The sequence below is a fragment of the Vollenhovia emeryi genome, unplaced genomic scaffold, assembly GCF_000949405.1.
Source record: "Vollenhovia emeryi isolate VEMERY1.0 unplaced genomic scaffold, V.emery_V1.0 DF939440.1, whole genome shotgun sequence".
In the NCBI taxonomy this organism is placed as follows: Eukaryota; Metazoa; Arthropoda; class Insecta; order Hymenoptera; family Formicidae; genus Vollenhovia; species Vollenhovia emeryi.
The window spans coordinates 34,012-48,413 of record NW_011966926.1 but is presented as its reverse complement, the minus strand read 5'-3'; the positions used below and the strand labels follow the sequence as shown (position 1 = coordinate 48,413).

Sequence of the window (14,402 nt, the reverse complement as noted above, 5' to 3'; positions counted from 1 at the left end):
CTCTCTCTCTCTCTCTCTCTCTCTCTCTCTCTCTCTCTCTCTCTCTCTCTCTCTCTCTCCCCCTCGCCCTCTCTCCCTCTCTCTCTCTCTAAAAAAGCTAAGCACACACACACAAAGATCCTATTTTATTACTTAAATATCTCAAATCCCTATCTAAAAAAGGCGTTGCGAGTTCATTGTTGTCGCTTTTCCGCGATGCCGATTGGCTCTCTCGAAACAAGATTTCGATCTTGTTGCGAGTCGATTCTCTTCGACTCGCGGTTTTGACAGTTTGCATTTAAGAGGGTTATTTTGACAGTTTATGTGTCGATCTCGTTGCGAATCGTTCACTTAGACTTGCGGTTTCGACAGTTTATATTTAAGAGGGTTATTTTGACAGTTTATGTTATGTGTATGAAGAAGGAGAAGAAAGGGAAGATAGAGAAAGGAGGAGGAAGAGACGATAAAATTAGCTTTTGCGATGACAATTAATAAGTCACAAACATTTGACAAAGTAGGAATAATCTTCGCAAAGATGTTTTTAATTATGGACAACTTTATGTTGCCTTTTCACGCGTTCGTACTTGGCAAGCATTAAAAGTTTATCTTGGTAATCAGCGAGATAATAAACAAGTTAAAAACTATGTATATAAATAAATATATACATAGTTGATTTTTTCTTTTAAATTAAAAATAAAATCAAATAAATAAAACCTATCTAGATAAGAAAGAATTATATTGAATAAGCTAGACTTTTTGATATGTTATAAAAAATGTGAGACAATGATAGGATGGCATCAAATGAAAAAGAATAGTTGAAGATAAAAGTGCATAGTAAACACAAAGTTAAATAAATAAAAATTATCAGGATAAGAGATAATAATTTTGAATAAGCCAAATTTTGAGATTTATTTAAAAGGAACGTGTTATAGAATGAATGAAAATGATAGTGATAGTGACTAAAAGTGAAATTTAGTAAAAATGATAAAAAACTAAAAAGAAAAGAATAATGTTAATTGGCGTGCGCAATATAATATTTTAATGTTCTAATATAATGTGGAAGAACAATGGCGCGCGCGAAGCGCGCGCTTGTGTTGTTCTAGTATCCCAAAATAAGACATGTAAAATTTTCATTTAACTTGGAAATTCTATCTTTGTAATTTTACAGATCAACAATTTTTATTTGTAAAAACACACGTAATCCTATTTATAAGTAATAAAGCATTATTCCTCTTTGCTATTAACTGTGATATTTGGAAAACATATATATTAAATTAAATTAAATTATATTTATTGCACTGTACATACAATAACACATAAAGTAACCAGCATAGAGAAAGTAGCGGATAAAACAGATGTATGCATGCAAAGGTAAGGCACCAACAAAACTGTTATTAAAACTTACAACTATATAAAAGTATAGAAAAACGAAATAAGATAATCGTATGCACATGTGCGCACGTACTCGTATGCAACTATGCACACGTGTAGTTATGCACGTACGCAAGGAACGTATGTATAAATTTAGGGCCCTTTTTTATTTTTGAAAATTTATATGACTTTTCCTAACAAAATACCGCTTATATGTACACTTAAAAACATATTTAATAATATGTGATGTTACCAAGTCTCAAAAAGCTGTCAAATTTCCTTAAAACATTGTATCTTTTGACTTTACTAATAAGTATTTGCTTGCAGAGGTATGTATTAATTTAAAAATAAATATGTCGTATATTGTTCACTTAATTACAATTTGAAGTTCAAATTTGTCGTATCTACAAATATTGCGTTTGTTTCTCACGAATAATATCAAATTTAACAATAAATCTGTATTTTAATTCCAAATTATTACACTTTGGCTGTAGTAAAGCTATCCTGTTTATTATTTATCAACAAAACAAAAATTTTCAGAACCATTAATCAAACCACAAAACCACAAATGTGAATCCTGTAAAGTGACAGTTTTTGAGATACAACCTTACAAAAGGGATCAGTTGTTCAGATATAAATATCGAAAACTATAATAGTAATTATATAGAATAACGGACCATGGGTATGGAGAGATATTCGCAGAAGTATTCCTCAATTCGGTCGTAGAGAATACCATTTTCATCACTATTTAGCAGAGTTTATGTTTAAACGAGTATACGATTTTGACGAACGATTAGATGCTTTTTTTGAAGTAATGTCTAGTATGTATTCATTAACTGAAAATATAAATGAATAATTATTATAGTAATTGTTATAATTTCTCTCCGTAACATCTTAATCATTCCACGTGAGGCGAGATCCACTCCATACCTCGGACATAGTGTGGGTAGGGTTATATTTTAACTGGGGCGGGGGCGGGGAGGGGGAATGGAGCGGGGAGAGGAGGGGAGGGGGCGGGAGGGGGTGGGGCGCGCGCAGCGCGCCGTGCTAAACGCGCTTGCAACTTACGTGTTTATGAAATTTTTTAATAACTTTTTAACGAACCACGAGCGACGGCTAAAACCTTCTGAAGGTCACTCAGGGTCATGACCTTGACAACATATCTCAAGGTCATCGAGAGTGGAGGGTGGTCCGTTATTCTATATAATTACCACTATAATTTATTTTTGGTAAATTATTTCAAGATACGATGTAGCCAACTGGCTTCGAGGTTGACAGAATGAGCATTTAAACAGAAAAACCGGAAATTGCGTAAAATCGATATATGGTCTTGCGAACGAGATCAGGGGCTCTATTCTTGAAATAGTTGCGTATACGTAAGTAACAAGTTACGAATGATCGCAATGGAAAATCCGTAGAACAGTATTCTTGACAGTCGTGAAGTGCAACGTATACGCAATTTTTCGTGTACCGTGCAACGAAGGGTTCATACCATACGTTTCGAGGAAAACGTATACGTTTCAATGGTTTTGGTGAAAAGTGAAAGTTATTTAAGCAAATATAAAAATATTGAATTGTAACCATCGTAAAAAAATATAATTGAAAAATGGATTTAGAAGATGTTCTAATAAACGCACCAGTTATAATCGCTTTACAAAATATCCCAGAAAGATGAAAACGGAGATTTCATCCGAGAAGATCCTTTCGAACTAAGCGATACAGAATTTATCCAATTATTTAGATTAAATAAAGCTGCTGCGATAAATTTAATAGAAACTGTCGAGCTGTATGTAATTCCTCAAACACGAATATTCGCGATAGATCCTATAACAAAGGTATTAATTCTTTACATATGTATATTCTTGTATATACGTATTATTATAATATCCCATACAGCACAGATACATTGCAGAAACGTTGCAATCTTGCAGATTGCAGTGCAATCTTGCAGATTGCAGTGCAATCTTGCAGAGACATTGCAGGGATATAAAATTGCAAAGTTTCGATAGCAATATTGCAGCAATGTTTAAAAAATGATAAAAATACTATATTTTCTATTTAAACAATTTTTCTAATTACGAGAATTTTATAATGTTATTTTCGTTGATATCAATAATGCGCGAATTATTAAGTACTTGATCAGTACGGTATTGCTCGCAATCTCCATCTATTGCGAAGCGACATAATCTCCTTAGGTTGCTTCGCAATAGCTTGCTGTGTATTGAAAAAGGCCCAGATGCATATGTTAAATTAGTAAATTCTCTGCTTATGTACAACAACAAATTATTCCAAAAATATTGCACTGCAACATTGCTATAATGTTGCGCTGCAATCTCTCTGAGGGCGGACATTTCAACGTTGCTGCAATCCTCCAGAAACGTTGCAGCAATGTTGCGCAACGTTGCTGCAATATTGCAATCTTGCAATGTAACATTTCTTCAATCTTCCTGCAATCTTTCTGTGCTGTGTGGATTATTCTAATAACATTAGTGCATTTGTGCGTGATATATATTAATATATTTTCTCTGTATCGTTCCAATTAATTGGTAAAGTTATACAATGCAAGGGCCCGACTATCGGGCCTCGAGCGGGATGATGCAAACGGATGATGCAACCCCGCAGCATCAAAAATTTTATCTTCTAGGTTAGAAGACGTGCTGTTCACTCCACGTCCCAAGCGGTACTGCTAAAACAGACTGATCAATGTTTGTAGGAAATACAGATATTTTCCGACGTTACCAAACCTAAATCAGTGCAATGGAAAACGTATACGTTTCTAAAAGTGAATACTAAACATTTATGTTCTAGAATACCGTGTCAGAAACGTATGCGCATTTTTACCGTTCGAATTGTACGTATACGTACAATTGCGAATAAGTTCAAGAATAGAGCCCCAGATGTATTACCGTGCCCGTGTCTTTATTAATGAATTGTTTTCCTATGTAACAACATTTTAAATCTAGCATTCATATGCTTGAAAAAGTCAATAAGATAACAACAGGCTGTTCTTAAATATAATTATATTATAAATTAATAACTAATTTTAGGTTCTTCTTACGCTTATATGTATAGTAAGGATGAGACAACAAGATAGCTCTATCTACAAGGTTAAAATGGTTTTTAATTTGTAGTGTACAGGATGGTTGGAATAAAACGATAAAACTCTTTTTGAAGAAGTTTTTTTGTGGTACCAATCAATTATCAGCTTTCCTTGACAATCAGAAAAAGATCAAAGAAACTTAGCGAAACTTTTTTTTATTGTTAAATTGTAACCTACTATCGTATTTATTAAAATTATTTAAAATTTTAGGTATTTTCTCGAATGGTAATAGAATGGAATCGCAAAATGTGTTTAAAGTCCTCTGTAAATCTTGCATAATTTTAAACAAAATACACATAATATCGGCAGCTTTACTAAATAAATTTGTTTTAGGCTCATTTAGCACTATATATTTCGACGAGTGTGCACACGTGCAGTGTTAAACATTTTGACACCGTTGTTATTTTATTAATTGTCTCATGTCAACATTCCTTTCTTTACCTTTTTTGAGGATTTACAACTGTAATATTTGCTGTTCCTTAAACATTCAAAGTTCTGATAATCACAAAACTTTCCCCCGAAAAAACATACTTATTGATTTATTTATATTTTATTAATGAGGATTGTTTAACTGTTTTCTATTCTTATGCTGAGTCCATGGAACTGTTAGTTAATCATAAATATTTATAAAAGTAAGAACCACAATACAGGTAGTATTTTATATGTATAGTTATATTATATATCACGCCTGATTTTATTTTATTCAGAATAGCTTTTTGCTGCAATGAAACATATTTTTCTTTTTCAATTTAGTTGATATTTAAGTGTTATACGAGAAAATACATTTGGATGTATAAAATATTTAAAAAAAAATTCGAATTCGACAAAAACTTACTTTAGAAAATGTTTAAAATATGCTCCACTAGCTTTCATGTAATAGTACTGCAGTAATAAAACTTCAGTTAAAAAATGTTGCGAATATTTTAAGACTTGCGATATGTGTGTGACATTATTTTATGATACTCATCCACTGTTTTTAGATCTTGCAGCAAATTTGGCGTTGTGTCATTTTAACTTTATAAGTCTTTTAAAGAAGAAAAATGTAATGGACAAAAATCAGATAATCTTGCCGGCCACTCAATCATATTTATTTTAAATTTAAAATTTTCAATACCATTTGTTGGCACGTCGAGGAATTTTGAATTCGCGGGTATGATGCAGGTTGGTATGTTTGACGAGTTGGTGTGCGTGATGGATTGGCTGGACTGGTGCATTGGTATGAGTGCAGGGCGAAAGAGAGAGGGAGCGATTGAGACCAGAGAGACACGTGCCGGCCATTGTAAGATACACAGGCGTGCTTGTACCAGACCTAATAAATCGGTTTTCTCAAGTACTCAGTAAGTTTCATTCACGCGAGAAGACGGGTGTTGCCTGCAGAGTTCTGCACGGCGGCGATATCGTTCGGGTGCCGAGAAATCAGCTTCAGAACGCAACGAAAATACATGGTCCTTCGAGCCGGATACGTCCGGAAAAGGCAGATCGAGCAAGAGGCGAGATCTGTAATCGCAAGGGGAAGCCGAATCTTACAAGAGGTCTGGTGAGCAGCGGCTAATACGGAAGAAAGGAATTAGAAGGTGAAGCGAAGGCAAACGCAGTTGCAACGGCCAAGCCAAGGGTCGAGGAGACGCCGAGACGAGTCCATTAACGAAGCGGGGCGAGTCCATTGGTCCAACGAGGCAGTCCATTGGTCCAACGAGGCAGTCCATTGTTCCAGCGGGGCAGTCCATTTTTACGGCGGGGCGAGGACATCGCAGTGAAGCAGCGTCGCTTGGTCCGAGGACACCGCGGCAGGGATACACCGTGCCGGGAAGCACACGGCAGCCAAGAAGCAGGATCTCATTCGATACGTATTACGCGAACATTAAAAATTGTAACGAGACGAAGCGATTATTTTACATTTGTACTTAGGTTATTGGCGTCATGGCAAAGGTAGATGAAGGCGCGTCAGTAAAGTTCGGGCCTAAGAAGCGGACGGCCAAGGCCACGTTGACTAGGTTTGAAACATACATTAACGATACGGATCTCGATGCGATCGAAATTGACGAATTAAAGATTAGAATTGCGAGAATCGAAGAAGCTGATGAAACATTTAAGGATATGCAGATCGAGATAGCTGCTAGTGATAATACGATTTCGGTGCAAGAGTTGGATGCAGAGGCAGAAAGCGTTGAGAATAAATACGTTAGATTAAAAGTGACAGCCGAAAGAATAATAAAGGAAAAATTAAAGATTGACGTCAACCATGAAGACGCGGAACAAACGGTCGTAGAAGCGCGTGTCAACATAGATAATATAGAAACGCGTGTCAACATAGATAATAACGAAAGGGTACCTGTACCGGCATACAATGCACATGTAAGATTGCCTAGAATCGAATTACCCACGTTTGCGGGTGCATACGCCGATTGGCACGCGTTCTATGACATGTTTAACTCCATAATACATTCAAATCGGGATCTGAGCGCCACTCAAAAATTTCATTACTTGAGATCGTCGCTAAAGGGTGAAGCATCCGAAGTCGTGTCGTCACTAGAAATTTCTGGGAACAATTACGCGGACGCATGGTTGAAGAGCGGTATGATAATAAGAGGTTGATAATACAAAACCATGTCAAAGCCATTTTCGATTTGCCAATAGTGAGGAAGGAAAACAGTGTCGCCCTTAGGCAAATTTTAGATGGGGTGCTAAAGCATAAGAGAGCGCTACAAACTTAGATAGGCCTACTGAGCAGTGGGATGATCTGCTTGTACACATCGTAGCTAGCAAGTTGGACATTAGAACGATAAAGGAATGGGAAAATACAATAGATCCTGTTGAATTTCTAAAAAGGAGATGTCAAACGTTGGAAGGCGGTAGCCAAAACGGTGAATAATAGCGTAGCCGGTGCTAATTCACGCCAGGCTAGTCATCACAAGGTCAATAATTGCAACGTTGCTACAATCAATGCTAAATGTACCTACTGCCAAGGTGAGCATAACATTTATGCATGCAAGGATTTTAAGGGCCTATCAGTTAACGAACGAGTTAAACACACGAAATCCAAGGGTTTATGTTTGAATTGCCTCAGGGGCAAACATCTAGCTAAGGATTGTTATGCCGGGCCTTGTAAAATATGCAGCAAGCGGCATAACTCTCTATTACATAACGATAATCAAAAGGAAAGGTCGGAAGTAAACTCAAAGGTAACGGATGAGAATAAGAATGATAAGGATACTAGCGATATCGTATGTAGTCATTCGAGTACTGAAATAGCACAGTCGAGTCAGGTACTACTAGCCACGGCTATGGTAAAAATACAGCATAAAGATGGGCATTTTATAGACGTCAAGGCATTGTTAGATAACGGTTCCCAAGCTAATTTTGTGTCAGCATCGCTTGCTAAAAAATTAAAACTTGATCCTAGGGACGCACCCATAGAAATAAAGGGTGTTAATCAGCAAGTATCCAAGGCGACTAAGATATTAAATTTAAAAATGAATTCCCGGTTTGAATCTTTCGCTACAGATTTGCAATGCGTGATTTTACAAGCGATTACGCAAAGAATTCCTAATGTGAGGATAGATAGACAGCGGTTAGATATACCTGAAAATATTCGCTTGGCGGATCCGCAATTTTATGTGCCATCAGAAGTAGAATTGTTGATAGGAACTGAGAAATTCTGGGATCTGTTGTGCGTAGGGCAGATCAGGCTGGGTAAGGGGAAACCTATATTGCAAAAACCTTGCTAGGCTGGATCGTCGCGGGCAGGATCGATACGATGAGAGGCAGCGCCTCGCAAACTAACTGCTATTTAAGTTGCACTCAGGAATTAGACGATGCGTTACAGAAGTTCTGGCAGAAGAAAAGGGGACGTTAACTGGAAGCTCGCCTTGCGAAGAACATTTCCAGAAAACGCACTGTAGAAATGAGCAGGGTAGATTTGTTGTTAAGTTACCAATAAAGGAAGATGTAGCATGTAACTTGGGCAATTCCAAAGATATAGCGATGAAAAGATTTTTGTCCCTGGAAAGGAAATTAAATAAGAATCCTAGTTTAAAGACAGAGTATGTTAAATTCTTAAGAGAGTACGAGGAGTTAGGGTATATAAGAGCTGTTGATATTTCGCAGAATCCTGCAAAAAGAGTATTTTTGCCACATCAGGCAGTAGTAAAGGAGACCAGTGCGTCTACGAAGGTCAGGGTGGTATTTGATGCGTCTAGCAATGATAACAAGGGACTATCGTTGAACGATACGTTACACAAGGGTCCTATCATACAAAGTGATTCGTTTTCAATAGTGTTAAGATTTCGATGTTTTAGATATGTTTTGAGCGCTGACATAATTAAAATGTATAGGCAGATATTAGTACACAAGGATCATACGCCTTTGCAAACCATATTGTGGAGAGAAAGTAATGACGGACCGATAAAGACATATGAATTAGTAACTTTGACGTACGGTACAAGGCCAGCCTCATTTATAGCCATCAAATGTCTTCAGCAATTAGCGGAGGAGGAAGGAAGGGATTGTCCATTGGCGGCTAGAGCGATACGTGAAGATTTTTACGTGGACGATCTCTTGACAGGTGCTGAGACAGTAGAGGGACTTTTGCAATTAAAAAAGCAGGTAACGGATATATTGAGGAAAGGGGTCTCGAATTGCATAAGTGGAATAGTAATGTTCCCGGTGTCAGAAAGGTTAGCGATCAAGGTAACGAGGAGTTCGTGGAGTTCGAAAAAGAGCAGGAATCAAAGTTATTAGGCATAAGGTGGAATCCTAGGGAAGACACACTACATTTCGTAGCGCCTGTACAAAATAAAGATAGCCGCGTGACTAAGCGGGCAATACTGTCCGAGATATCTAGGCTATTTGACCCGTTGGGATTAGTCGGCCCGGTAATGACTTTAGCTAAGGTTTTAATGCAGGAGTTGTGGACTTGTAGAATAGGATGGGATGATGCGGTGCCGATGAGGGTGCACAATTCGTGGTTGTTAATCAGATCACAATTGTCTGCATTGGAGTCGATAAAAATAAACAGATTAGTGACCAAAGGTAGCGACGCAGGCAAAATTAGTTTACACGGATTTTGTGATGCGAGCGAGCAAGCTTACGGGGCGTGCATTTATATAGTGTATAGAGGAACAAATAATGAGAATAGCACAGCCTTAATATGCTCAAAATTTAGAGTTGCGCCGTTAAAGACTTTATCGTTACCAAGGCTGGAGTTGTCCGGCGCCTTATTGTTAACTAGGTTGATGGGCAAAGTGATAACTAGCTTGGGCGTGAAAGTGCATAATAAGTACTACTGGACTGATTCGCAAATTGTATTGGCGTGGATAGGATCACCGGCCAGAAGATGGCAAACGTTCGTAGCTAATAGGATAGGAGAAATACAGAGCAGTTCTGCGCCTTACGAATGGCGACATGTAAAATCGAAAGAAAACCCCGCGGACTTGATATCGAGAGGGTCAACTCCGGGAGTATTAAAGAATTCTAGCTTATGGTGGGAGGGTCCTACTTGGCTGAAGAAGGAAAACGACTTTCCTATATATAATAACAAGGATATGGTGATAAATTCTCTACCTGAAAAACGCAATGAAACTGTGACTGTGTTAGCCCGGGTGCGCGAACCTGTAATAAGTTTTGTTAGATTTTCGTCGTTAGGAAAAATATTGCGCACCATGGTTTATATATTAAGATTTATATATAATGCGAAGTGTGCCAAAGACATGCGTAGGTTAGGAAATATATTGGTTGAGGAATTAAAAGAAGCGCGAGATGTTCTGGTGGGCTTGATTCAGGCTGAAATGTGGGAGGCCGAGATCAGAAGACTAAGGAGCAAACAAGAGGTTGCAAAGGAATCTAAGCTAGTTGGACTTAAACCATATTTGGACGAACACGGACTGATAAGAGTGGGAGGCAGACTGGATCACTCATCGCTAACTCAAGAAATAAAGCATCCGTTGCTGCTTCCTGCGAGTCATCACTTCACAAGACTGGTTATTCGGGACAGACATGAAGGATTGTTCCATGCTGGGATTAACGCTACTTTGGCATCAGTAAGGGAGGAGTTCTGGCCGATACATGCCAAAAGCGAGGTAAAGCAATGCTTGAGGGTTTGTGTAACATGCCGTAAGGCCAATCCTACCCCTATACAACCATTAATGGGACAATTGCCGGAGGCGCGAGTGAACATCTCCAGACCATTCTCCAAGGTAGGAGTTGATTATTGTGGTCCGCTGTTCGTGCGCGATCGAGTAAAGCGTAATAGCAAGCAATACAAGGCTTACGTGGCGATATTCGTATGCATGACCACTAAAGCCGTGCATATTGAATTGGTGGAGGATATGACGACTGAGGCGTTCATCGGAACTTTGAAGCGGTTCATAGCAAGAAGAGGGTTGCCGTCAGATATATATTCCGACAACGGGCGAAACTTCGTGGGTGCAGAGCGTGAGATACGACAGCTGTTTGACGATGCAGAGTTCAAGAGAAGAATCCATGAAACGACGTCTAAGGAAGGCATATCATGGCATTTTATACCCGCCAGAGCACCACATTTTGGAGGGTTGTGGGAGGCAGCTGTAAAGGCGATGAAGCGTCATCTAAAGCGCACAGTTGGAGCCGCATCACTCACCGTTGCAGAAATGATAACCGTGTTGAGCCAGACAAAGGCAATCCTAAACTCCAGACCTCTCACTCCAATGTCTGATGATCCTAGGGATCTGGAGGCTTTAACGCCTGGCCATTTTTTAATAGGAAGTGCAATGAAGTCATTACCGCAGTCGAGTGTTCTAGAAATACCCATAAATAGACTGTCAAGACGGTAGCATACCGACCGGATTCATCAACGATTGTGGTCCAGATGGTCGAAAGAATATTTGACCACGTGTCAGAAGCGAACAAAATGGAAGATTGATGCCAAATCCCCACTTCGAATTGGGCAGTTAGTGATGATGAAGGAGGACGAAGTCATGCCGTGGAAGTGGACTCTAGCTAGAGTATTAGAAGAGCATCGGGGCAAAGACGGAATCGTACGAGCAGTTACCGTGTGTACGGCTAGAGGAAATTTCAAACGTCCCGTGGTAAAGATGGCACCAATCTCGAAGGAGTAGACCTAAGAATGCCTGCGCAGGGCAAACTTGTTGTATCAGAATTAACCGTTTCTTTTCCTTTTATTGATTCGTTTATTGTCGATTGATCGTTTGGTTTAAAAAACAGCGAGAATATTTCTGTATGTTAGCTATTAGTCAGTTATTATGTTATGTATGTTAATTATTAATTACCGATGATCAAAATTACTCGTATAGTAAGATTATGTTGAAAACACGCGTTCATGTTTGTCAAGGGGGGTGGCATGTTGGCACGTCGAGGAATTTTGAATTCGCGGGTATGATGCAGGTTGGTATGTTTGACGAGTTGGTGTGCGTGATGAATTGGCTGGACTGGTGCATTGGAATGAGTGCAGGGCGAAAGAGAGAGGGAGCGATTGAGACCAGAGAGACACGTGCCGGCCATTGTAAGATACACAGGCGTGCTTGTACCAGACCTAATAAATCGGTTTTCTCAAGTACTCAGTAAGTTTCATTCACGCGAGAAGACGGGCGTTGCCTGCAGAGTTCTGCACGGCGGCGATATCGTTCGGGTGCCGAGAAATCAGCTTCAGAACGCAACGAAAATACACCATTTCTTACTACTTTTAAATACAGTTTCTTCAGAAACACTTGCACAGAAAAAAAACAACAATAAAGAAAATTAGAAGAATTTTAAAACAACGTATCTCTTGTTGCTACTTAGAAATTTCGAAAGGATGAAAAGGTAATCAAGGATTTGAAACACGGTTGAATTTATCAGTTATATAGTCCCTTTAAAACAACAAATATGTTTTATACAGGGTGGCCCCGAACGTTCCGGCCAGGCTTTGAAATTTTATAGGAAATTTAATTCTGAACAAAAAGTTTCCCATAAACATGGGTCGAGAAATGCTTCCTTAAAAAGTTAGCGCCAAAAAACCTCTGAAATCATGGTTATTTTCCCCGAGTCCGCGCTAATTTGGAGTCCTGTATCGCAGAGTATTCCTATTGTTCCTGCAGCAGAGTATTTTCTATTATTACAGTACTATTTTTGTTTAAAAAGAATTATTCTGTTTTTATGAAAGAAAAGGATTTTTATTTTCTATTTTTATTTATTTTTCCAAGAAATTTATTAAATGTCATTTTCTTTGTACTTCATTTTCTTCTTACCTTTTGCTCTTCCTTCCATCCATCTATGGTGATTGGTTTAAACAATGCAGAAAAAAAAGTGTAAAATAACCGTGATTTCAGAGGTTTCTGGGCGCTAACTTTTTAAGGAAGCATTTTTCGACCCATGTTTATGGGAAACTTTTTGTTCAGAATTAAATTTCCTATAAAATTTCAAAGCCTGGCCGGAACGTTCGGGGCCACCCTGTATATTCCGCACAAATCAATCGGTTACAAAAAACAGGAGATGGAAAGGTTTTCACTCACCATACAAGCGCGTATGTATGTGTAGCAACTATAATACTTAAAAACATATAGTTACGTTGCATAATAATATAACAGTTAGATATAACATCAGATATATTATTATTTAACTGTTATATAATAACATAACAGTTGAATAATTATACCTATATCTAATATAACATACTTTTTCAGAATAAATAAATTTCGATCTATCAAAAAGAATTATAACAAATTGTTATGGTTCTATAAGTATTTTGACATTTTTTATTAGAAATAATCACTAGTCAGAAATAATTACAATAAAGTATAATCTCTTATAATAAAACATTACAATCTCTTTATAAACTTTTCTTTTCTTAGCAAGTAAAACAAAAAAGAATTAAAAACTTTCCATCCTAAATTTAGATCTTTAAATTTTCAGCATTCTATTTTAAATCAAAGTAAAGCCAAAAAATTATATTTTAAAAAACAACAAAACACAGTTTTTTCCATTACAATCAAGATTTGAAAATAAATTTTACAAATGGAAAATCTACACGTAGGTAAGCAAATTCTTAAAATATTAAATACTATATGTAACCGTAATTAAATAATATAATTTTGCATTTAAAAATAATTTTTATTTAGGTAAAAAACTTTGTTCTTTACAATTAGTAATATATGAAGTAACGATACCTAATCGATTCTATAAGTATTAAAGCAAAGGAGAGTGTATTTCCTGTTTGGTTAACGTAAACTAATGAAATTTTTGAACAACTTATTACGTCTTCGTAGAGTTCATATACTGCATAATAATTCTCATTTGCATATTCTGCTATGTTATCATGTTAATTGGTTGCAGAATATTACAGAACAATTCAATCCAAAACAATTCAATTTGCGATAGTTAATTTTGTTCTAATATAATAATAATTGATATTTTATAAAGTACGTAGTTCGTACAAATTATATTATATGTTAATGTGTTAATATGTTATGTATGGGATTTTATGAAGATTGATGTGTGCTTATTGTAAGAGCAATTTTCACAATACGTAACACACATGTAAATTAGTGTACTCTTATAATATCTATTATTGTACAATAATGTTTTTTAAAATAAATAAGATTATGTGCAAAAAGGAAAGATATCGCAATAATAATATGACAAGCATTTTTCAGAAAAGAAAAATAAGTTAGATTTCAATATATAAATTTCTCATAAAGATATTTCTTTACTACTATATATATTTTTAATTAAAAATAATGCTCGCTCTGATTATTATTTTCATATTAAAGTAATTTTATTTTACGTGTATTTGTGCATGCATGCAACTTTATCCTCTAATTTTATTATAATTTTGTACAAATTAAATAGAAACTGTTCAGTTGAAGAGAAATTTTTCGAAAAATAATTCTTTTTTTATGAAAGAAAAGGAGGTACAATGTTTAATTCTAGTGTTTTGGACGCGTATAAATAGCATATACATATTTTTGTTACTAAATTT

At 36.8% G+C, this 14,402-nt stretch overlaps 2 protein-coding genes across 2 annotated transcripts; both read left to right on the top strand.

Annotated features, from left to right (window-relative positions):
* The first annotated feature begins 6,370 nt into the window (after positions 1–6,370).
* On the top strand, positions 6,371–10,126 carry LOC105557632. Its single transcript, XM_012004925.1, has 5 exons — positions 6,371–7,025; positions 7,280–8,143; positions 8,277–9,055; positions 9,127–10,050; positions 10,094–10,126. The coding sequence occupies exons 1-5, from the start codon at positions 6,371–6,373 to the stop codon at positions 10,124–10,126; spliced, it is 3,255 nt and encodes a 1,084-aa protein (XP_011860315.1).
* An 8-nt stretch (positions 10,127–10,134) lies between these two features.
* On the top strand, positions 10,135–11,744 carry LOC105557631. Its single transcript, XM_012004924.1, has one exon. The coding sequence runs from the start codon at positions 10,159–10,161 to the stop codon at positions 11,257–11,259; it is 1,101 nt and encodes a 366-aa protein (XP_011860314.1). The 5' UTR covers positions 10,135–10,158; the 3' UTR covers positions 11,260–11,744.
* The last annotated feature ends 2,658 nt before the right edge of the window (positions 11,745–14,402 follow it).

Coding starts and splice junctions, on each gene's coding strand:
- LOC105557631 (XM_012004924.1), top strand. CDS start 10,159: ATGCGTAGGTTAGGAAATATATTGGTTGAGGAATTAAAAGAAGCGCGA.
- LOC105557632 (XM_012004925.1), top strand. CDS start 6,371: ATGGCAAAGGTAGATGAAGGCGCGTCAGTAAAGTTCGGGCCTAAGAAG. Junction 9,056..9,126: donor TTTTGCAATTAAAAAAGCAG/GTAACGGATATA, acceptor GGTGTCAGAAAG/GTTAGCGATCAAGGTAACGA. Junction 10,051..10,093: donor CTGTGACTGTGTTAGCCCGG/GTGCGCGAACCT, acceptor TTTCGTCGTTAG/GAAAAATATTGCGCACCATG.